Source organism: Trachurus japonicus, chromosome 18 (assembly GCF_045865225.1).
Source record: "Trachurus japonicus isolate A0001 chromosome 18, Traja_1.0".
Taxonomy (NCBI): domain Eukaryota; kingdom Metazoa; phylum Chordata; class Actinopteri; order Carangiformes; family Carangidae; genus Trachurus; species Trachurus japonicus.
The window spans coordinates 27,728,632-27,751,411 of NC_140924.1; the positions used below are offsets into that span (position 1 = coordinate 27,728,632).

At 43.6% G+C, this 22,780-nt stretch overlaps 2 protein-coding genes across 2 annotated transcripts in view; both read right to left on the bottom strand.

The window, feature by feature from the left end:
• Window positions 1-1,542: 1,542 nt before the first annotated feature.
• On the bottom strand, window positions 1,543-8,120 carry LOC146969507 (PC-esterase domain-containing protein 1A-like). Its single transcript, XM_085806223.1, has 10 exons — window positions 8,098-8,120; window positions 6,136-6,217; window positions 5,885-5,964; window positions 5,380-5,612; window positions 4,401-4,551; window positions 3,469-3,715; window positions 3,049-3,096; window positions 2,469-2,534; window positions 1,996-2,190; window positions 1,543-1,830 (listed from the first exon to the last, which is right to left on the bottom strand). Exons 1-10 carry the CDS (start codon window positions 8,116-8,118, stop codon window positions 1,682-1,684), a joined length of 1,272 nt encoding a protein of 423 aa, XP_085662349.1. The 5' UTR covers window positions 8,119-8,120; the 3' UTR covers window positions 1,543-1,681.
• A 791-nt stretch (window positions 8,121-8,911) lies between these two features.
• LOC146969508 (PC-esterase domain-containing protein 1A-like) overlaps window positions 8,912-22,780 on the bottom strand; it is a 66,282-nt gene continuing 52,413 nt past the window's right edge. Inside the window, exon 7 of the mRNA XM_085806221.1 lies at window positions 8,912-9,108. Within this exon, the coding sequence (XP_085662347.1) occupies window positions 9,103-9,108 (6 nt within the window). The 3' untranslated portion in view covers window positions 8,912-9,102. The remainder of the gene's footprint in view (window positions 9,109-22,780) is intronic.

Below are 22,780 nucleotides of genomic sequence, written 5' to 3' on the forward strand. Positions count from 1 at the left end.
ACAATTTAGTATAGGTAAGGGTTTGCCCACTCAAGTGATACCGGTATCTGGTCTGGCCCAAGGACTATTATCTCATAATTTTGACTTAATATCTCATAATTATGATTTAGCTACCTCATAATTTCGACTTAGTATCTCATAATTTTGACTTTAGTATCTCATGATTATGACTTAGCTATTTCATAATTTCGACTTAGTATCTCATAATTTTGACTTGGCTATCTCATAATTTTGACTTAGTATCTCATAATTATGACTAAGTATCTCATAATTATGACTTAGCTACCTCATAATTTTGACTTAGTATCTCATAATTTTGACTCAGCTATCTCATAATTATGACTTAGCATCTCATAATTTTGACTTAGTATCTCATAATTTTGACTTTAGTATCTCATGATTAGGACTTAGCTATTTCATAATTTCGACTTAGTATCTCATAATTTTGACTTGGCTATCTCATAATTTTGACTTAGTATCTCATAATTATGACTAAGTAGCCTATCTCATAATTATGACATAGCTATGTCATAATTTTGACTTAGTATCTCATAATTATGACTAAGTATCTCATAATTATGACTTAGCTACCTCATAATTATGACTTCGCTATCTCATAATTTTGACTTAGTATCTCATAATTATGACTTGGCTATCTCATAATTTTGACTTAGTATCTCATAATTATGACTTAGTATCTCATAATTTTGATTTAGGATCTCATAATTTCAATTTAGTATCTCACGATTATGACTTAGCTATCTCATAATTTTGACTTAGTATCTCATAATTATGACTTAGCTATCTCATAATTATGACCTAGCATCTCATAATTATGACTTAGCTATCTCATAATTTTGACTTAGTATCTCATAATTATGACTTGGCTATCTCATAATTTTGACTTAGTATCTCATAATTATGACTTAGTATCTCATAATTTTGATTTAGGATCTCATAATTTCAATTTAGTATCTCATGATTATGACTTAGCTATCTCATAATTTTGATTTAGTATCTCATAATTATGACTTAGCTATCTCATAATTTCGATTTACTATCTCATAATTTTGACTTGGCTATCTCATAATTTCGATTTAGTATCTCATAATTATGACTTCGCTACCTCATAATTTTGACTTAGTATCTCATAATTTTTTTTCATCAAGTGGCAGAAATGGGCTTCCATAGGATCAAGACAGAATGTAAAGGTAAAAAAAAGACATAATGACATGTGAACTACAGATTACCAATGTGCAAGTTTATAAAGTAGAATTACATCATCACTGCAGCAAACTACACAATATTGTGATGGACATGAGAAATGAAAAGTGGCAGTAATTTACCACTGAAGTTTGAATATGACAATGACAGTCATCCTGATTTCTTACTCACACTTACTCACACTATCTTATGTACAGAAGGATCAAACACACTTCAAAAATGCAAACATCTATCTAAGAACATACATTTCATGCCAACTTCTATTATAAGAAATTATGAATCTCCAAGGACATTAACTTAAGTGCATAAAATCAGGGTGAGCTCGTCAGTGGAAGGCTCACCGCTTCCTCCTGGTTACAGTAAGTTGAGTTTGAACACAAACATTTGACTGTAGATGATGCAGAAGATGAGTAAATAACCCCACGAGGGGCATTTGACTCAGTGTGAATAAAGCATCTCAGTAGTATTGTCCATTATGTGAGTATTGGTTGACCCTGTGATGGGTGTATGGAGCATAGTGATATCTGCTGCGTCGGCTCCTCATCACCTGCTGATGATGGTTCTCATTGTAGGGCTCATAGTGGTGCAGAGTTTGGAAATGGAAACCTGCACAACAAACAGAAAGTGTCAACATGCTCTGCAGTGGATATGGAAGCTCACCTGATTAAATAGCGACAAAGACTACACCCCCCTCTGAACACACACATAAGAACTATTCATACTGTAGTAAAAAGCCTCAGAAACATCTCCACAGCAGAGCTGTCCACTTACCGTTTCCATCATGTCCATGTTTATTCTTGTGTCTGCGGTGAGGCAGTGGAGGGACGGCAGGTCTGTGAGCTCTAGTGTCCTGTTCATACCACACCTGCTGTGGGTGTTGGTTCTCGAAGCTCAAGTAGTCATGAGAGAGTGTGTCCCTGGAGAACTCCTCCTGGTAGTTGTAGTTTCTCCTGGGCAGCTGCCTCTCTGTGAAATCCAGAGCAGGGTGGAGGGAGAGAGGCAGGGATCAGAGGAGAGTTGTGTCATTATGTCTCATTCTTGTGAACAAAATACCTCTATATTCCTTCATTGATTCAATAATGAGCTGATGACTTTGTTGTGCACAGAGGTCACAGGGACCTCACAAAACATCTTTGGTTCCTTGTGTCATATGATATCTCAAAGCACCTTGGTGAATGCACAAATTCATTCACATTCACAAACAGACATGAACACAATACAAAACCATATGTTTTGAACCTCACCCATGTTGAAAAAGTAGTCAGCAGGAGGAGAGTAGTGGTATTTGGTAACCTGCACTTGATGCCCTCCTGAAAAAGCAGAAAGAATCAGATGACTACAAGTTTCACTATATATGTGATTTCTACTGTAACACTGATTCTCTTGCAAGTTAATTTCACTTAAAAGCCCAAACAAACTAAAGATGGACAAAACAAAGTTTTCATTCAACTGAGAACAACAACCATAAACCTAGGTCTGGGGATTTTGATAATATGAAACTTTTACTATTCAAGCACTGATGTCAATCACTGTGATTTTCTAAATATTATCATCTGATAAACAACCGCCAGATTATTTGTTGAAACTCACTAAAACCCTCACTAATTATTCATGAGGAGCCGACTTTCAGTGATCATGCTGTCCAATGTGATGGACAAAGTGTACACAATTCAATTTGTTGTGTTGTGCTACAATTGCATTTTCCAAACAAAAACATCCCAGCATTTGTTAGCTTTAAGTGGCTCCTGGTTGTTGTCATTGACTCGTCCTATTTTAATGAAATAATCCTGTTGACCACATCACCACCACCTCCTGATGTCTCACCTGCAGGCTTGGTTGCATTCACATGGGCTGGCTGTGGAACAGTATTTTCTGTCAAAGAACAAACTTGTGTTACCTCAAAATCAATAAAATACATTCATTCAAAAACCCTAAGACCCAGACCATGAAGTCTGGGGCGACCCCGTAACTGAGTGACTAGGATGAATACCACATTGACACAAATACTCTTGAGTAACCAGAACCCAGTTCAACTGTGAAGCGGCCAGACTGCTGCATTTCATTCTCCTTCTGTCTCTTTGTCAATCTACACTGTCCTGTTAGATAAAGGCAGAAAAAAGCCAAAAAATAACTCAAACATCATGATAGTTGTCAGAGTCATTTCTATTTTCCTCACCAACAAGTCCCGTCTCCAAGGGGAAGCATATGGTCTTGTGTGTGTGTGTTGTGTGTGTTTCTCCTCACCAACAGCCTTCAGTGGACAGGGCATGTCGACGCCCCAGGCCTGTGCAACGTGCTGCAACAGCAGGGAGGTGATCTTGCGATGTGCGATGGCGTTCCAGTGGACTCCGTCATTTGCACGATGGTGCAGGGAGAAGCGGAACTGATAGTGCAGGTCCAGCACGTCCATCCCGTGGATGTCAGCCAAAGTCCCACTGTAGTAGTTCCCTTCTATGACGTCGTACCGCAGCTGGGGAGCCTTGTGCTGGATCTGAGTTGTAGCAAATAGAGAGGTCAGAGCATTAAAGAGGAACTATGCAAGTCTGGTCGCTTTTCCTCTGTTTTGCTAACCCTCTGCCTGGCCATGTGTATTTGTAATGAAGCCAGTGAGAAATCACTCCATGGAGCAGTGGATAACATTATATAACATATACAGTACAACGTGTAATATTTGTGTAGTCTTTACTGTCATAGACAAAAGATTGCAGGAGCGCATTTGTGTTGCAGTACGCAGAGAAGAGAGCTGGGACACGGGGGCGGCAGCCAGGTACTACACTGATGTTGCAAGGTTGGTTTTCAGCCATGAGCCAGGTGGAAGGCAGAGGGCCTCCATTCTCACTCGTAACAAGTTACAAGTCATGTAGTTAACTATCACAATTACTCCAGAGCTTTTTAATCACCAGTGTAGCATAGCCACGGAAAAAATCCTGCTTAGCTTCTCTTTAAAGATAATGTAATTTAATAAATCTGTGATGACACTCAACCTGGTGAGGAGTCAACCCGTTGTCTGTTGTGCTGCCGACAGGACAGCTGGTCTCAGGACAGTGATAATGCTCCGTGTCACCTACCACTACAATTGATGCAGGAACAAATTATTCTAATTCTAAGAAAGAGGTAGAAACAACTGTGCACCAACCTGACCCAAAACACTCAATGTCTACTTGATGAGCATGTACCTCAGGGACAAGGAACCCTCCTTTGATCCTCTCCCCCAGTGGCATCGTCAGGTTCCAGATCATGAGCGTTTCTTCTGGCAAAACCGATTTAAGCTCGTCAAAGAATTTGTCCAGGTTTTGTTTGTAGCCATTGATCCAAGATGAGTTATACCTTTGAACCAGAGAAAAATTAAAATTACTAGGCACTAAAATTCAAAGTGGGATGTAATCTGAATCATGAACTTGCTCAGCTAGCTCGCCCTCCATGATTCACAAAGTCAGGCACAGTTTTATATCATGCTGTTGTCAGCTTACTGAAACCAGTTAATGAACTCTGGACATGTACATGAGAATATACAGTATATTTTATTTTACTGTGGCTTATTCTATTGATTTGTATCAACTTCAATGAGGAAAACAGTTGGGAATTGTAGCAGGTCTCCCTGGCCTCACCACTTTAAGTTAGAGTAAGGTGGCTGCTATGTTATGTCAAATAAATATCAAGATAATCATTGTTAACACCATTAAAGGAATAGTTGACCAAAAAATGAAATTCATTATTCAAGTCATTATTGACTCACCCTCATGCTGATAAAAACCGAGTCCGGAGTAGTTTTTTTATTTCTCAAAGTGCATCTGGAGACACGGGAGGGCAATTTGTAGTCCAATGAAATCTTTATGAGAGTCAACAGCGCCCGACACAAAAACATCCATAAAACTACACAAAAACCTTGTAATATTCCTCCTTAGTGCTCGTCTGCTGCAATTCAACTGTCCTGAAGGGATATAGTCCAGAGTTTACTCGAAACGACGTCATTTAGGACATTCTTACAGCCTAAACAGTCCTGTATTGAATTTGCCTGAGGCGCGCTCAGAGCACAATACAGGACTGTTTAGGCTGTAAAAAATAGTATTCATCAGCATGAGGGTGAGTCAATAATGACTCAATTTCATTTTTTGGTTAGCTATTCCTTTAATGGCTGCTGTTTTGTTTAACCACCTGGAAATATCCCACACACACGAGTTGGCGATGACAACGTCTGGTTTTAGTCCATTGCGGAAGTCTTCAATGATGCTCCTCATGTACGCGGAGAAAACGCGCGTAATAAAATAAAAGCGGACCAGGTGATGGGCTGACTGGTACTGTCGGACTTCAGTGTACTGGGTGCCATTGTGCAGGGTGTTTAGGCAGCCTCCCTCCACCAGACAGTCCTGCTCAAAACTCATCTCCCCCTGAAAAACACAACAATATGTTTCAGTGGAGATGGTAGGACCAGAAAAAAGGGACACACAAGCCATCTATTCAGAAAAGAAAGAAACCTGAATATTTTTTTCTACAGAAATTAATGGCCAAGAACAAGGACGGGAAAAGGAGGGACAAAGTCACACATCTTTAAAAAAAAAAAAAAATCCAATTTCAAATGATGTTGCCATACTGGGCTCTTCACGATTAGATTGAAATGGTGACACAGTTAACAAAAACATTCATGTGATGATCTACTTGCCTTTGTTTTCAGTTGTTGTAGGGACAGATATTTCTCCTTCTGGAGGAGGAGGACAAGGTCCTTGTAGACTGACCGCTGGACTGAGGAGGAGACACACAGAGACCCATGTTCACAGCCAAGAAGTCACAGCACTTTTACAGACTCCATTTAAGTTCACCAAGTTACACAACACTAAATTAATAACAAAAAGGCATTTCAGACAAAGAGGAACCATTTAAAAACTTTTCTCTCGTTTGTCAACTGTGACTTACCTGAACTTCCCAGCACTACGACAAACTTGTTGTGGAGCAGCTTCTGGGCCTGCTGCTGGCTGACACACCGCATCGTCTCCCACTGTTAATCACAAAGACACTGTCTTCGGCCCCGTCCACACGAATCCGTTTTTTTCGAATCCGGATAAATACTTTATCGGATTGGCCTCGCGTCCACACGAATCCGGCTTTTTCAGGGGGTGAAAACGGGTCCCAGAGTGGGAAAATTTGAAAACGCCGCCCCAGCGTATCCGTCTGGACGGCCAATACGGCTTTTTTCTGAAACGATGATGTCATGCCCCCCGCCGCTCTACCTGTAACCTGAGACACACACACCTCTGCAGCAGCTGCACAGTCGCTCCGACGCTGCGGCTGAATCGCGCCTGTTTAATCATCACTGATCGTAATATTTACTCTGACACGACGCCCTGTCAACATTTAATCCCATGTTTGAGTTTGAATACAGCGGGGACTTCCCGTCTTCTTCAGCTGTCTTAAGTGTTTATGTGTGGCAGCGCTGCAGCTCCACACACGCCTGCAGTATGTAGTACTACAGCGTTTTGGGTCGTTTTCAGGTGATCCGTGTGGACGCAGATATTTCTGAAAACGATGCCGTGTTTACGGAGATTCTTTTCAAAACGATTAAGAAAAAGATCGGATTCGGTGAAGCCGCGTATTCGTCTGGACGGGGCCTTCATCTACTGTGACAGTGACAAGTCCCCGCCATTAGAGTCGAGGAGGGACAACACGACGGGGCCGCACCATCACTTCAGTGGCCAATACATTTAAAGGGAACCTATTATGCTTTTCTCGCTTTTCACACTTATAAATGTGTTTAAAAAGTTGGATAATGATTCTAGAGGATGTGGAAGTGCCATATCATGAGGTTTATGCATTTGGAGGTGAGTCCTGCTAGATGTTTTGGATTTCTCTGAATCGCTGGGGCTCCGAGTGTCAGAGTGATTTTTCGAGATGAGAAATCCCAAGTTGATGTGAACGCACCTTTAGAAGGCTGTTTAGAAGTTTGCTCCGACGTTTCAGAGATGTGAAGCCAGTAGCAGCTCCTCACGGAGGCAGCAGCCCATCTGCAGAGCTCGTCGGCCGGGCCAACCTCTGTCTATGTACACAAATCAGCATATTTAATAAATAAATGTTTTACAATGAACCGATCAGTCTGCATAAAATTGTATTTAATTTTATTAAGTTATAGTTACGGTACATGGCAAAGATACTTCACTACTCTAAACCATCTTTGGTTTGGGTGAGACTAGGTCATGGGCGCATTGCATTGCAGTATACAATGTAGACTGGTCAGATACTGGAGGTATTTTACCAATCACTCAGTACAACATCTGCCGTCCACTGTGTTTTTTTGCCGTCCTCCACCAAGTTTTATCGTCCTTCTCTTGTCCACTAACATGACATCCGGCTTGCCTCTGCCGGACTCCATGTGAACGCAGAAGTAGACATCGTCATGGTAACGCAACACAGAGGCGGTGGCTGTGATGTTTGATCTTTGGGGTATTTTGACCGAAGCATGTCACAGACATGTCTTTAAGACACTAAACTGTTTTAATTTGTGGAAAAGGAGCATAATAGGTCCCCTTTAAATGCACAAGTTCCCTCACTAAATTTGCATTAGCATAATAATAACCTAAATTAGCCATAGTGCTGAAGCATATTTACAAAGAACTTACCATTGCTGAATTTATTTGAGAAGTGTTTCCTTATCGCCCAGAAGAAGCTGCTATCGAAGCTAGACTTTTTCCCCCCACGTGTTAGCTTGTTTCTTTTCAAATGTAAAGTTAGCCAACATGAGCCTGGGCCAAGCTCTCAAAACCCAAACAATATCCATGCCAACACTTCGGCTCGTTTGTAAAGTTGTTTTTACAACTCAGTCGGGTTATAAACTATGTTTTGTTTTTTTCCCGATTTGTCACTAAAGTAAGAGTTGTAACTTACCACATTCTTCTGCCCAGCCATGGTTTGTTCAACACACAGGTTTGTTTCCTCGTAGACGCTCTCCTCTCTCTCCGGCGGCGGGAGTTTCGAGCACGTTTTAGCGTCTGGCCCCGAGCAACATGGCGGACGACCGCCTTCCTGTGACGTCATATAGACCACGCTTGACCTTTCCTGTCTCCCTAAACTTTCATTTTTCTTTTCATTTCAGTTGTGTAAATATATGTATTAAATTGGTTTGACTTTTTGGGGGTTTGTTTCTTTCGTGTGTAGAAAAAAACATAAATAGATAAAGAACTGTGTAAATTTTCCACCTGTACCGATGTTTGTGGTAGCTAGTTTGATTAATCACCAGCTACCAAGACAAGCAGTAGCTAGTTTTAAATGGCGAAGAAAATGTTGATAATAATAACATATCCCTGAAGTGGTATAGGTGTAAATAGCCAATTGCCAGTCATCAGATGAGGGAGAGCTTTATTCACTCAACAAACTCAACAACACATTTAGCTCCTGGGTTAGGATTAAGTATTTGAATGCTCTATTAAGTTACGAAAGAAACATCCTTATTTCTTCATCAGAAATATATTGTCAAGACATATAATAAGGATGTAAAGGAGGTTTGGGAGATGGAAAGAAAAAAAATCCTTAAATTTTTTTTTAAAAGAACATCACAGTTGTTTTCAGAAAATTATGTTTAATTCATGATGAAGACGAGACTACAAAAAAGGAAAAAAACATCTTCATGCACTCTCACTGTTTCATACAAAACACAACGCTCATCTCATGCTTTTTACTTTCAGTAGGAGTCACTGTCCATCCATCACTTGAACTTTTTTCTTCTTCTCCTCTTTCTTTTCCTCCTCTTCTTCCTGCTCCTCTTCATCTGTCTCATCTTCTTTTTTGGTCTCATCTTCCTGGTGAAACTCCTGGTATATCCCACTCAGAGCTTTTGCTGCTTCTAGAGACACTTTCAGATTTCCCATCACCTCTTTTTGTCTTCATCCATACTCATGACTGTAGGGACAGAAATGGAAACACAAAAGAAGAAATACGACTGTCAGAAAACTCCATAATTATAGTTATTCAATTAAGTGGCATACAACACACTCAATATAGTTTTCACTTTTTTGTATGATCACAAAAAAGTTGTTCCAGTGACAGGCGTATTGTATCAAAAATAATTTAAAAAGTCCACCTGATGAGGGACTGAGGAGTGAAACATAAAATGATAGACAGTGTGTGAGATTTCCTTTTGTTCACCACATATTTTGCAAAAAAGACAAAAGACATCACCCACTGCTGATACCTACTGTCAATCTGTCGCTCAGTAACATCATTTCCTGTAAGCAGCAGCTCTTTTAGGTCCAGAAAGGCGTGTCCAACATCCACACACTCTTCATCATCGTCCATTGGCTCACTGACCACTGTGAACTTTAACCTGCCATGACACACATACATGCATTTGACTTTGTGGTCTGGGTCTTTAGAGCTAAAGAAGAGAAACATAATGAGCAAAGTTACAACAACAAATGATACAGTATTACCTGCCCTGGTTGGGGTCACTGCCCTCCAGCATGGTGTACAGATACTGTCTGAGCGAAGCCGACTGTGAGCCATCCACATAGATCACTGAGGGACACAAGAGAGACATTTGGTTTGTATTAAGCAACAAGAAGGCAGAGCTGAAGCAGCGCATCAATAACCAATCAAAGATGACCATCGAAGGCCTCAGAGGTGCACCTGCCTCTGGAATCGCCTCCATTGTTCAGGGATCTGGAGGAGGTAAATTGCTGCGAGGTTATCCTCACTTTTTGTTCACAGATCTAAATGCTGCCTTCTGGTGTTAGATAAAAGACTTGATGGTCTCTAATTCTACCTGATGAGAATCTGTTTGAACCAGCTGAGAGTGAGTCATGTTCTCCATTACAGAGAATGTGTATAACTCCTACAACAATCACACAGTCTCTAAATCCTGAGGAAAAACACACAGCACAGTCAGAGAGGAGGCACGGGGTGTCCTGATCTAATGTCTCTCCTCCTCCTCCCTCCATCAGGTGTGCCTCCGTCCATGGCGGGGTCGGTGCAGGTGGTGGTGGACTCCCCCCTCCTCAGGCAGTAGGTTGAGGCTCAGAGACTGGGCATCAAACACCTGAAGAATGAAAATAATAGACTCAAGGTAGACTGGTTTGGACTTGGTATGGTTATAAAATCAGAAAGTAGATGTTGTAATGCTTTAGTTGATTGTACATTAGAGTAAGAATTACTTGATTTATCCAATTTTCGATCCAATATAGCATTCATGTCCGAGCCAATTACTAACTCAAAGTCAGAGAGTTCAGCCAATATACTATTCAACTGAGTAAAAAAAACCTCTTCATATAAGTTAGGGGCATATATATTGATGAATGCCACTTTTCTTTCATTATTAATACACTTCAAAAAGGCAATTCGACCATCTTTATCACCCCCTTTATCAATGATGGTTATTCGTAGTGCTCTACGTATTAATATTATAACCCCTTTTGTTTTATTTAGTGCAGAAGAGGAAGCACATACTTTATAAAGGTGGTTTTCCAGTCTATTGACATCATCTTTTTGCAGATGTGTCTCCTGGAGCATAGCTAAATCAATGTTGTTTCTTGCTAATAAATCTAAGCAGGCTACTCTTTTATTAGGACCGTTAAGACCCTTGAAGTTGCAACAAAAGATCTTCAAACTACCCATGTTGGTTTTCAAAAGCAAAAAGTTCAGGACAAGGTAATATATAAACAGAGACTGAGTAACAAAATATTTTGATAAACGCTGATTTTATGCCAGCACAGTAGAATACAAAGATATAGAGAAGGTCCTGTACATCCCCCCACCCCAACCCTCTGTGCCACCCACAAATAGGACAAACATATAGTCAAAAATAAAGTTGCAACATAAAAAAAAAAGTGTTGCCCTATTATGCCGACTCCTCTCGCTCCGCCACATCTGTGCGGAGGTGTAACACACTTTAAGAAAGAGAAAGGGAGAACGGGTCCACGCCGCTTCTTTAAGTAATTCCCCAAAATCAGTTATATAGTTCATTTTAATTATTAATCTTATTACAAAAATATCTACCTTGAAGTTAGAAGGTGAGAGGAGAAAAAGAGAGAGAGAGAGAGAGAGAGAGAGAGAGAGAAAATCGCCTTACTTATAGACTCTGAAGTCAATGATCACTCATGAGGAGTGGGAGAAAAAAAAATGAGAGCAAAAAAAGGTGTCCTGACCTCGTCATGACTGAAGACAGAAGCCTCTTTCTTAATCGTTGGAGGATAAAAAAAAAGAAAAAAGAAAAAGGGGTGGTGGGGTAAATTATAAAGCAAAAATTAACTCAATAGGATTAACCCCAAGTCCAACTACACCGCGGAACCGGGGGGGCCAGGGGGGCCATGGCCCGGGTAACTTTTGTGCTCTGATTATTTTATGAATAGCCTAAAAGCTGTAGTAAAAAGTTGTATCTGTGTTTTTAAGAGCCAAGTCACCACCACCACCACCACACACCTTCACTGCTGCCGATAAAAAAAACTGTCACCTGGTGCTGCATTTTGATTTGAATCCGTGAGTCTATCAAGTGCATTGTTTATCAATACGTGAGTGTATGTGCATGTATCACGAAGCGAGCTCAGCCTACCCGGGGTTACTCTCAGCCTATCCAGCTGTCTATGAGCTGAACCTATCCACAACACTGACACTCTGGATCAGCGGTACCAGAACTAGGAAAGGTCCACATGGATGAAACTCACTCTGGTTACACATAATACTCCCATCTTTAGACTGAAAAGCAATTTTGCCTTGGGGTGCACATTGTGGCAAGTGGAACAACACAGCCCTGCCCTGAAAAGCACCCCCCCTGTATTTCTTTTTGGTTGATCCCAGCATCAAATGCTTTTCACAGTCTAGAGATGGGAGTATTATGTGTAACCAGAGTGAGTTTCATCCATGTGGCACTTTCCTAGTTCAAGTTAACCAGGGGTGCACATCGTGGCAAGTATAACAACACAGCCCTGCCCTGCCTCTCTTATCCCAGCATCCTTTTCATTGCAGGCCACATTCTAGATCAGAATGTTATTGTTTTCGACCATTTTGCCACGTCAAATGCCTTGAAATTGCTCAAAAAATGTCATTTTGTAATTATAGCTGGGGTATATTTCCACACAATATGATGGCATAGCCTACTAAAAGGTGGCTGCTGGCAGTTAGTTTTAAGTTGAATATTTGACAGACAATCGCTCCTTCTCAATACATTAAAAATGTGTTCAAATGCAATAAAAAGAGGCTTAGAAGGCTTAGATCTTCTGTCCTGTGTTGATTCTGAGCAAATAGGTCACATGACCTATTTGGATTGACATCTCTAAATAGGCTATTCATTTATTTCATTTAAATATGAGACTTATAGCTCAATAACTCCCAGGTCATGTGACCTGTTGGCTCAAAATCATACAGGATGGTAGATCTAAGCCTGCTCTATGATACAATCCTTTGTTATTGCATTTGAACACATGTAATATGTTATATTATTTTTTTTAAATATATTTTATATTGTAAATATGAGGATTAGCTCAATAACTCCCAGGCCATGTGACCTATTTGCTCAAAATCACCACAGAACAGAATATCTAAGCCTCCTCCATGACACTCACCTGTTTTTATTGCATTTGAACACATGTAATATTTTATATTATTTTTTTAAATATATTCTACCTCTTTTTATTGCACACATCTTATATTTTCTCTGAATTTTTAATGTATTGAGAAGGAGCGAAAACTAACTTCACTGCGGTTGAAAACGTGTTGGTTTGCGCTCCTTGTGTTGATTTTGTGTTAAGAAGAACATCGGTTAGGCTACTTGCACTCTTTGGTAGAGTTTTAAATAGTGTAACGAACCAATGTCATTCTCTTCTATTCCCTTCACAAATAATAAAATCACGAGGCAGCATTTCCCCCAGTGTTTGTTTGCGATATTCAGGCGAATTGCTTCACTTTTCCAACAGCGGAGTGGCTTAAGCGCGCTCCCGCGAGGGGGGGCTTTTCACGGTAAGGGTGCATACGACGGCACAACACCTGTCTGACGGTCTGACTGTTGTTGACTGCTTGTCAGGAGGAACTACTCCTCGCCCGAATGCGGCATCTACGTATATCTATGTACAGCCCTCATGTGGCGACAATCCGCGGTCGTCTAAACACGGTGACAACACGTAATTTAATTTAACATGTTAACCAGCTAATAAGTAGCATACTTACCCAATCAATCCACTCCTCTTCCTGTTAACACGTTATTCTTGGGACTTCAGATGCTCCAGGATGGTCTGTGTCTGCGTAAATTCAGAGAACAGGGGAGGGAGAGCAGGAGAGCGTTCAAGCAAACTGCTACACGACTGGGCCTGATTATTATGAGGCAGCCTGACGGTGGAGGTCTGCAGCTTGAAACGATCAGTCACTGAGCTCATGGATTGACGTGCAAGTTGTAAAATGCCAGAAAGCGGATGTGCGTCACTGCCGATCCTACGTTAGCTTAGCGGTGGTTAGCCGACCTAACCACTGATACTGTTACAGCTGTGAGCAACCATATAATTCGTGAATGGTCTTGAAATAATCGGGTTAACCGAAGCTTTCTAACCACGTATAGCATGGGACGTTCAGAACAAGTTGTCGCTACCGCCCAACTTCCGGGGGCGGAACGACAGAAAGTGTTGAGCAGCTGCAGGATCATTATCCCTGCCAGGGTAGTTCACCCTCCGAAGCTGAAGGTGGCGCTAATGCGCATAATACACTGATTGCTTACCGCTCTTTGGAAAACAACATAAGAGGAAGGATTGAACTTTGAACCAAGGCGAGCAGTGGTTAGCAGCAACAGCAAACACAGCACGGAGGAAGCGGAGGACTGCAGCCAGCATCACCGGACTTGCTGTAAGTTTTGAATGTTAATATTAGTATATTGTTAACATACTAACATTTATTGTGGGTGCGTGTCTGTGTTTTTTGTATGTGCTCTGCCGCTCTCCGGAAGGAAACGTTGTGCTAGCATAGCAGGGCTGCAGCAGAGGTAACGTTAGCTACGGTAACTGAACTGTCTGCAGTGAGAGATAATGAGAGTGCAACAGGTTTTTTTGGTAGGAGCTTTTCTGGTTGTCGAAGCAACAGTCTTGACATGTTTTCGTTTATTTCGGTCATATTATGCTGTAGAAAAGCGGTTCAACTACCGGGGGACTTTCCTCTTTCAAATACACCCTACACTACGTTATTCGCAGTTAGTATAGAGCATGGCGCAGGCACACTGCAAGTCTGACTGTGTGCGTCTTCTAGGGGCGCTTGTTTTAAATTCTGTGTGAGCACCAGGTGAGCACTGACACACGGAGATTGCTGTTAACACATGACACAGGAAGAGTAGACGCCGCATCGAACGCTGGGGCGCGGGAAATGCGGCCGCCATCTTGGACCGGTCATTCAGTTGAGCAGCAGAAGTAACAGGGCCTGTCCCAATATGCACACTCGATCACACTTACACACTTGGGCACTTGGCGTGCGCTAGGGTGCATCAAAAAACACAATTCTTGAATTTTGATATGGCTGGGTGCTAAAAGTGTTCCAATATATGTAGAAACAACACATGCAAAATATTTTTCCAATACATGATGATTTAGGGGTGCCACCACACATCTGTTTTTGTTGGATAAAATGGTAATAGTGCTCAATGATCGCCATAGAGCTCTGAGGTAAAAAAAGACTCCAGCTCAAGAAAATTGAGTTGATCTTTATGTTTTTGTGTTGGGAATACTCTTATTACATATTACTACCATATCTGTAGTTGTGTCTTTGTATATTTGTATTTATATTTTATATGGGTATTTGGTGCCCATTACATCTGGCTAACGTTAGATACAGTTTGCTAACCACGGTCTAGCTATGTTAGCTAAGCTATTAAGCTTAACATTAACAGTATTCTAGAGTAGACAATATCATATTTAGAGTATTGATGTCTCATGTCTATTGAGAGTAGCATTGTAGTTGTTAAATTAACATTTTAAATATAGGTATATTTGCGAGCACATCTGTTAGGCTAGTGATGTAATGGTAAGTTATCATTGTAGCCGAATTATGAAGTTAGACTAGCCTACAGCTAAAATTTGAGACTTATGAAAGCAGCGCATTATGCAGCACACAGCCTTTTCAAGGCAATGGAGAGATACGGGCTCATTCTTTCTGGTTTTGAACGCTTCATCACCCATTAGCATTAAAAAACTTAAAACGCATGTGTATTTCTCCACAAATCCTGCACCAAGTTCCTTTAAGATTGAAGTTTAGTTAATGTCAGCTCTTATCATTAGGCCCTGTGAGTTGCCAGTGAGTTAGCCACTAGAGAGGGTTTGTTCTTTTAAAAGGACAGTTCAACATTTTGGCAAATTGGCACATTGCCATAATCCCTATAGCCTAGTTTTAGCAGTAGGTTCGTTACCTTTATATGTTGGTGCAAGCTATTTTTAGAACGGCGGAGCAGAGCCGCGAGCTTCTCAGAGCTACGCTACGGAGGCTAATGGGATTTCTTGGTTTCCCTCATCAAACTCATCAAATACACAATCCAACAACTCCACAACGCTCTGGTGGACAAGTTGTGACCTGCACATTCACCACGCTATGAGATAATAACACAACGTTACCAGACAGAGTTGTTTTAGAGGTAAATTCATGCAAAGCAGCTGATGCGCGTTCCCGGCAGGAGCAGTTTTCCGGCAAGCAGTCTATTTGCCTAGAAAACAACTCCGTCTGGTAACGTTCCGTTATTATCTCATAGCATGGTGATTGTGCAGGTCACAACTTGTCCACCAGAGCGTTGTGGAGTTGTTGGATTGTGTAGGCTATTTGATGAGTTTGATGAGGGAAACCAAGAAATCCCATGAGCCTCCATAGCGTAGCTCTGAGCAGCTCACGGCTCGACTTGGCCATTCTAAAAATAGCTTGCATCGACAAATAAAGATAACGAACCAACTGCTATGACTAGCCTATAGGGATTATGGCAATGGGCCAATTTGCCAAAATGTTGAACTATCCCTTTAAATGTGTCAGTATTGCTCCTTGTCTTTAACAGTAAAGTCAATTAAACTTTATATGTGTGTCCGACATCCATCGGTGCTGCACAAAACTGAGGGTAAGACCACGTAAACATGTCCCATTGACTGCCATTCATTTTGTCTATAGGAAAAATGAATGGAGAATTTTGAAAGTTGAATTCTGAGAAATGCCCAAGTTGCCCAAAGGCCAGACAAACTAATTTTACTTTGATAGCCCTATAGAACATGTTACTGTATAAAAGTTCAATGTAATCAACATTTCCTTGTCAATTTTTTGGCAATTAGATTTTAATAAAGAATGTTAATATTAGTATATTGTTAACATACTAACATTTATTTTGGGTGCGTGTCTGTGTTTTTTGTATGTGCTCTGCCGCTCTCCGGAAGGAAACGTTGTGTTAGCATAGCAGGGCTGCAGCAGAGGTAACGTTAGCTACGGTAACTGAACTGTCTGCAGTGAGAGATAATGAGAGTGCAACAGGTTTTTTTGGTAGGAGCTTTTCTGGTTGTCGAAGCAACAGTCTTGACATGTTTTCGTTTATTTCGGTCATATTATGCTGTAGAAAAGCGGTTCAACTACCGGGGGACTTTCCTCTTTCAAATACACCCTACACTACGTTATTCGCAGTTAGTATAGAGCATGGCGCAGGCACACTGCAAGTCTGACTGTGTGCGTCTTCTAGGGGCGCTTGTTTTAAATTCTGTGTGAGCACCAGGTGAGCACTGACACACGGAGATTGCTGTTAACACATGACACAGGAAGAGTAGACGCCGCATCGAACGCTGGGGCGCGGGAAATGCGGCCGCCATCTTGGACCGGTCATTCAGTTGAGCAGCAGAAGTAACAGGATGCCAGAGCACTGTGCTTATTATTTACCTTCCAATCAGCAGACCATCGAAAACAGCTGGCTCTGCCCGAGATTGTAAAACAGGCAACATCAGTGACCAAAAATAAGTTAAAAACTACGACGCTGCTCAGTTTTGGTGGACTCAAGAGGTACACTTACCCCTGCCTGTAAATGTTGATATTGACCAACTCCTTCATGTCACACATGCATGCAGAGAAACATAATTTGTTCATTTCGGGGGCAACTGTGTGTCTTTCTGCAAAGGTTTCACAGTTAGTGTGTAATGAGTAGCGACGAGTTCCTAGGGTGACGTTACAGCGCCCATTCCCTATTGAATTACTTTTCACAAATAAGGTTGAACATTACTATTGGTTGCATTTTGTGAATCGAATATTTATTTATTTATTCTCTCTCTCGCTCTGGTTTACATATATTTTCATTTTGGTCACCTTGGTGTCTCGCACTCTGTGTTTACACAGATCCACTGGAGCTCCATCTCTCTGCACCAGCCGCTGCCTGCATCACCCCCCCCTTTTCCCCTGCTGTTAGGCCGGCCTGGCCTCCCTTCCCATGGACCAGTGTGCCACCCAGTCCTCCCCATTGAGCTGGCCAGCTCCCCCTGCCTGGGATTCAGGTTTAAAAGGTGTGTTCGGTTGTGTTTTTTGTTCAGAGTAACCCTGCACTAAGCAAACTCTACTCTGTCTAGAACTCACTAAGATAACTTAGGATACAGAGCTGGGTGTTAACATTTCACTGCATTACATGTATGTGACACAGTCTCAGCTCAACTCGTAGCCCGCACTCAGTGGCCCAGTGAGCACAGACTTTGCAGAGTAATCAATCGGAATACAAGTCACTTGTTTTCCGCAGCTGGGGCTTCGTGGGCCGTCAGGCACCCCGTTCCCTTAAATACAGATACCGATCCCGTGGGGGGTTGATCACGTGCAGTGATGTGGTGCATGTCAGTCTCTGTTCGGACCCGGGGCCACAACGGAGGCGACTGCACTTACAGCTGGACTGGTCTTCCTACTACAGGCTCGGGCAGTACGAGATGTCTGTCATAGTGTCCAAAGGGCTTCTCTGGATCTCTCACTGTTCCTTATTCACTTCCTTACGCCCTCCACATTCCCTTCCGGGGCCAAGTACGTGGGGCACATACTCTCTGTTTGTTTCCGTGGTACTGGTGCTTTCGCCTGGGATTCAGGTTTAAAGGGTGCGTTTGGTTGTGTTTTTGGACTGTGGAATTTACCACATGGAGGTGTTCCTGGTCACTGTTCAGAGTACTCAACCCTGCACTAAGCAAACTCTACTCTGTCCAGAACTCACTAAGGTCACTTGGGATACAGAGCTGTCTGTTGAGCTGAGACTGTGTCACATACATGTAATGCAGTGAAATCTCAACTCATAGCTCTCTCTTCTCAGTACATTTTTGAACTGTCAATTTCTGTTGTACTTTGTAGTTTGGCCTTGGTGTCTCGCACTCTCTCTCTGTGTTTCCGCAGATCCGCCGGAGCTCCATCTCTCTGCACCAGCCGCTGCCTGCATCGACCCCCCTCGCCCCCTTTCCCCCTGCTGTTAGACTGGCCTGGCCTCCCTTCCCATGGACCAGTGTGCCAACCAGTCCTCCCCATTGAGCTGGCCAGCTCCCCCTGCCTGGGATTCAGGTTTAAAAGGTGTGTTCGGTTGTGTTTTTTGTTCAGAGTAACCCTGCACTAAGCAAACTCTACTCTGTCTAGAACTCACTAAGATAACTTAGGATACAGAGCTGGCTGTTAACATTTCACTGCATTACATGTATGTGACACAGTCTCAGCTCAACTCGTAGCCCGCACTCAGTGGCCCAGTGAGCACAGACTTTGCAGAGTAATCAATCGGAATACAAGTCACTTGTTTTCCGCAGCTGGGGCTTCGTGGGCCGTCAGGCACCCCGTTCCCTTAAATACAGATACCGATCCCGTGGGGGGTTGATCACGTGCAGTGATGTGGTGCATGTCAGTCTCTGTTCGGACCCGGGGCCACAACGGAGGCGACTGCACTTACAGCTGGACTGGTCTTCCTACTACAGGCTCGGGCAGTACGAGATGTCTGTCATAGTGTCCAAAGGGCTTCTCTGGATCTCTCACTGTTCCTTATTCACTTCCTTACGCCCTCCACATTCCCTTCCGGGGTCAAGTACGTGGGGCACATACTCTCTGTTTGTTTCCGTGGTACTGGTGCTTTCGCCTGGGATTCAGGTTTAAAGGGTGCGTTTGGTTGTATTTTTGGACTGTGGAATTTACCACATGGAGATGTTCCTGGTCACTGTTCAGAGTACTCAACCCTGCACTAAGCGAACTCTACTCTGTCCAGAACTCACTAAGGTCACTTGGGATACAGAGCTGTCTGTTGAGCTGAGACTGTGTCACATACATGTAATGCAGTGAAATCTCAACTCATAGCTCTCTCTTCTCAGTACATTTTTGAACTGTCAATTTCTGTTGTAGTTTGGCCTTGGTGTCTCGCACTCTCTCTCTGTGTTTCCGCAGATCCGCCGGAGCTCCATCTCTCTGCACCAGCCGCTGCCTGCATCGACCCCCCTCGCCCCCTTTCCCCCTGCTGTTAGACTGGCCTGGCCTCCCTTCCCATGGACCAGTGTGCCAACCAGTCCTCCCCATTGAGCTGGCCAGCTCCCCCTGCCTGGGATTCAGGTTTAAAAGGTGTGTTCGGTTGTGTTTTTTGTTCAGAGTAACCCTGCACTAAGCAAACTCTACTCTGTCTAGAACTCACTAAGATAACTTAGGATACAGAGCTGGCTGTTAACATTTCACTGCATTACATGTATGTGACACAGTCTCAGCTCAACTCGTAGCCCGCACTCAGTGGCCCAGTGAGCACAGACTTTGCAGAGTAATCAATCGGAATACAAGTCACTTGTTTTCCGCAGCTGGGGCTTCGTGGGCCGTCAGGCACCCCGTTCCCTTAAATACAGATACCGATCCCGTGGGGGGTTGATCACGTGCAGTGATGTGGTGCATGTCAGTCTCTGTTCGGACCCGGGGCCACAACGGAGGCGACTGCACTTACAGCTGGACTGGTCTTCCTACTACAGGCTCGGGCAGTACGAGATGTCTGTCATAGTGTCCAAAGGGCTTCTCTGGATCTCTCACTGTTCCTTATTCACTTCCTTACGCCCTCCACATTCCCTTCCGGGGCCAAGTACGTGGGGCACATACTCTCTGTTTGTTTCCGTGGTACTGGTGCTTTCGCCTGGGATTCAGGTTTAAAGGGTGCGTTTGGTTGTATTTTTGGACTGTGGAATTTACCACATGGAGATGTTCCTGGTCACTGTTCAGAGTACTCAACCCTGCACTAAGCAAACTCTACTCTGTCCAGAACTCACTAAGGTCACTTGGGATACAGAGCTGTCTGTTGAGCTGAGACTGTGTCACATACATGTAATGCAGTGAAATCTCAACTCATAGCTCTCTCTTCTCAGTACATTTTTGAACTGTCAATTTCTGTTGTAGTTTGGCCTTGGTGTCTCGCACTCTCTCTCTGTGTTTCCGCAGATCCGCCGGAGCTCCATCTCTCTGCACCAGCCGCTGCCTGCATCGACCCCCCTCGCCCCCTTTCCCCCTGCTGTTAGACTGGCCTGGCCTCCCTTCCCATGGACCAGTGTGCCAACCAGTCCTCCCCATTGAGCTGGCCAGCTCCCCCTGCCTGGGATTCAGGTTTAAAAGGTGTGTTCGGTTGTGTTTTTTGTTCAGAGTAACCCTGCACTAAGCAAACTCTACTCTGTCTAGAACTCACTAAGATAACTTAGGATACAGAGCTGGCTGTTAACATTTCACTGCGTTACATGTATGTGACACAGTCTCAGCTCAACTCGTAGCCCGCACTCAGTGGCCCAGTGAGCACAGACTTTGCAGAGTAATCAATCGGAATACAAGTCACTTGTTTTCCGCAGCTGGGGCTTCGTGGGCCGTCAGGCACCCCGTTCCCTTAAATACAGATACCGATCCCGTGGGGGGTTGATCACGTGCAGTGATGTGGTGCATGTCAGTCTCTGTTCGGACCCGGGCCACAACGGAGGCGACTGCACTTACAGCTGGACTGGTCTTCCTACTACAGGCTCGGGCAGTACGAGATGTCTGTCATAGTGTCCAAAGGGCTTCTCTGGATCTCTCACTGTTCCTTATTCACTTCCTTACGCCCTCCACATTCCCTTCCGGGGCCAAGTACGTGGGGCACATACTCTCTGTTTGTTTCCGTGGTACTGGTGCTTTCGCCTGGGATTCAGGTTTAAAGGGTGCGTTTGGTTGTGTTTTTGGACTGTGGAATTTACCACATGGAGATGTTCCTGGTCACTGTTCAGAGTACTCAACCCTGCACTAAGCGAACTCTACTCTGTCCAGAACTCACTAAGGTCACTTGGGATACAGAGCTGTCTGTTGAGCTGAGACTGTGTCACATACATGTAATGCAGTGAAATCTCAACTCATAGCTCTCTCTTCTCAGTACATTTTTGAACTGTCAATTTCTGTTGTACTTTGTAGTTTGGCCTTGGTGTCTCGCACTCTCTCTCTGTGTTTCCGCGGATCCGCCGGAGCTCCATCTCTCTGCACCAGCCGCTGCCTGCATCGACCCCCCTCGCCGCCTTTCCCCCTGCTGTTAGACTGGCCTGGCCTCCCTTCCCATGGACCAGTGTGCCACCCAGTCCTCCCCATTGAGCTGGCCAGCTCCCCCTGCCTGGGATTCAGGTTTAAAAGGTGTGTTCGGTTGTGTTTTTTGTTTAGAGTAACCCTGCACTAAGCAAACTCTACTCTGTCTAGAACTCACTAAGATAACTTAGGATACAGAGCTGGCTGTTAACATTTCACTGCATTACATGTATGTGACACAGTCTCAGCTCAACTCGTAGCCCGCACTCAGTGGCCCAGTGAGCACAGACTTTGCAGAGTAATCAATCGGAATACAAGTCACTTGTTTTCCGCAGCTGGGGCTTCGTGGGCCGTCAGGCACCCCGTTCCCTTAAATACAGATACCGATCCCGTGGGGGGTTGATCACGTGCAGTGATGTGGTGCATGTCAGTCTCTGTTCGGACCCGGGGCCGCAACGGAGGCGACTGCACTTACAGCTGGACTGGTCTTCCTACTACAGGCTCGGGCAGTACGAGATGTCTGTCATAGTGTCCAAAGGGCTTCTCTGGATCTCTCACTGTTCCTTATTCACTTCCTTACGCCCTCCACATTCCCTTCCGGGGCCAAGTACGTGGGGCACATACTCTCTGTTTGTTTCCGTGGTACTGGTGCTTTCGCCTGGGATTCAGGTTTAAAGGGTGCGTTTGGTTGTATTTTTGGACTGTGGAATTTACCACATGGAGATGTTCCTGGTCACTGTTCAGAGTACTCAACCCTGCACTAAGCGAACTCTACTCTGTCCAGAACTCACTAAGGTCACTTGGGGTACAGAGCTGTCTGTTGAGCTGAGACTGTGTCACATACATGTAATGCAGTGAAATCTCAACTCATAGCTCTCTCTTCTCAGTACATTTTTGAACTGTCAATTTCTGTTGTACTTTGTAGTTTGGCCTTGGTGTCTCGCACTCTTTCTCTGTGTTTCCGCAGATCCGCCGGAGCTCCATCTCTCTGCACCAGCCGCTGCCTGCATCGACCCCCCTCGCCGCCTTTCCCCCTGCTGTTAGACTGGCCTGGCCTCCCTTCCCATGGACCAGTGTGCCACCCAGTCCTCCCCATTGAGCTGGC

What these genes read in the sequence shown, in the direction of transcription:
- LOC146969507 (XM_085806223.1), bottom strand. Translation starts at nt 8,118, where the DNA reads ATGGCTGGGCAGAAGAATGTG. An exon ending in CGTAGTGCTGGGAAGTTCAG is followed by an intron (nt 5,965 to 6,135) that starts GTAAGTCACAGT and finishes TCTCCTCCTCAG; the next exon opens with TCCAGCGGTCAGTCTACAAG. An exon ending in GAGGGTTCCTTGTCCCTGAG is followed by an intron (nt 3,716 to 4,400) that starts GTACATGCTCAT and finishes GCTACAACTCAG; the next exon opens with ATCCAGCACAAGGCTCCCCA.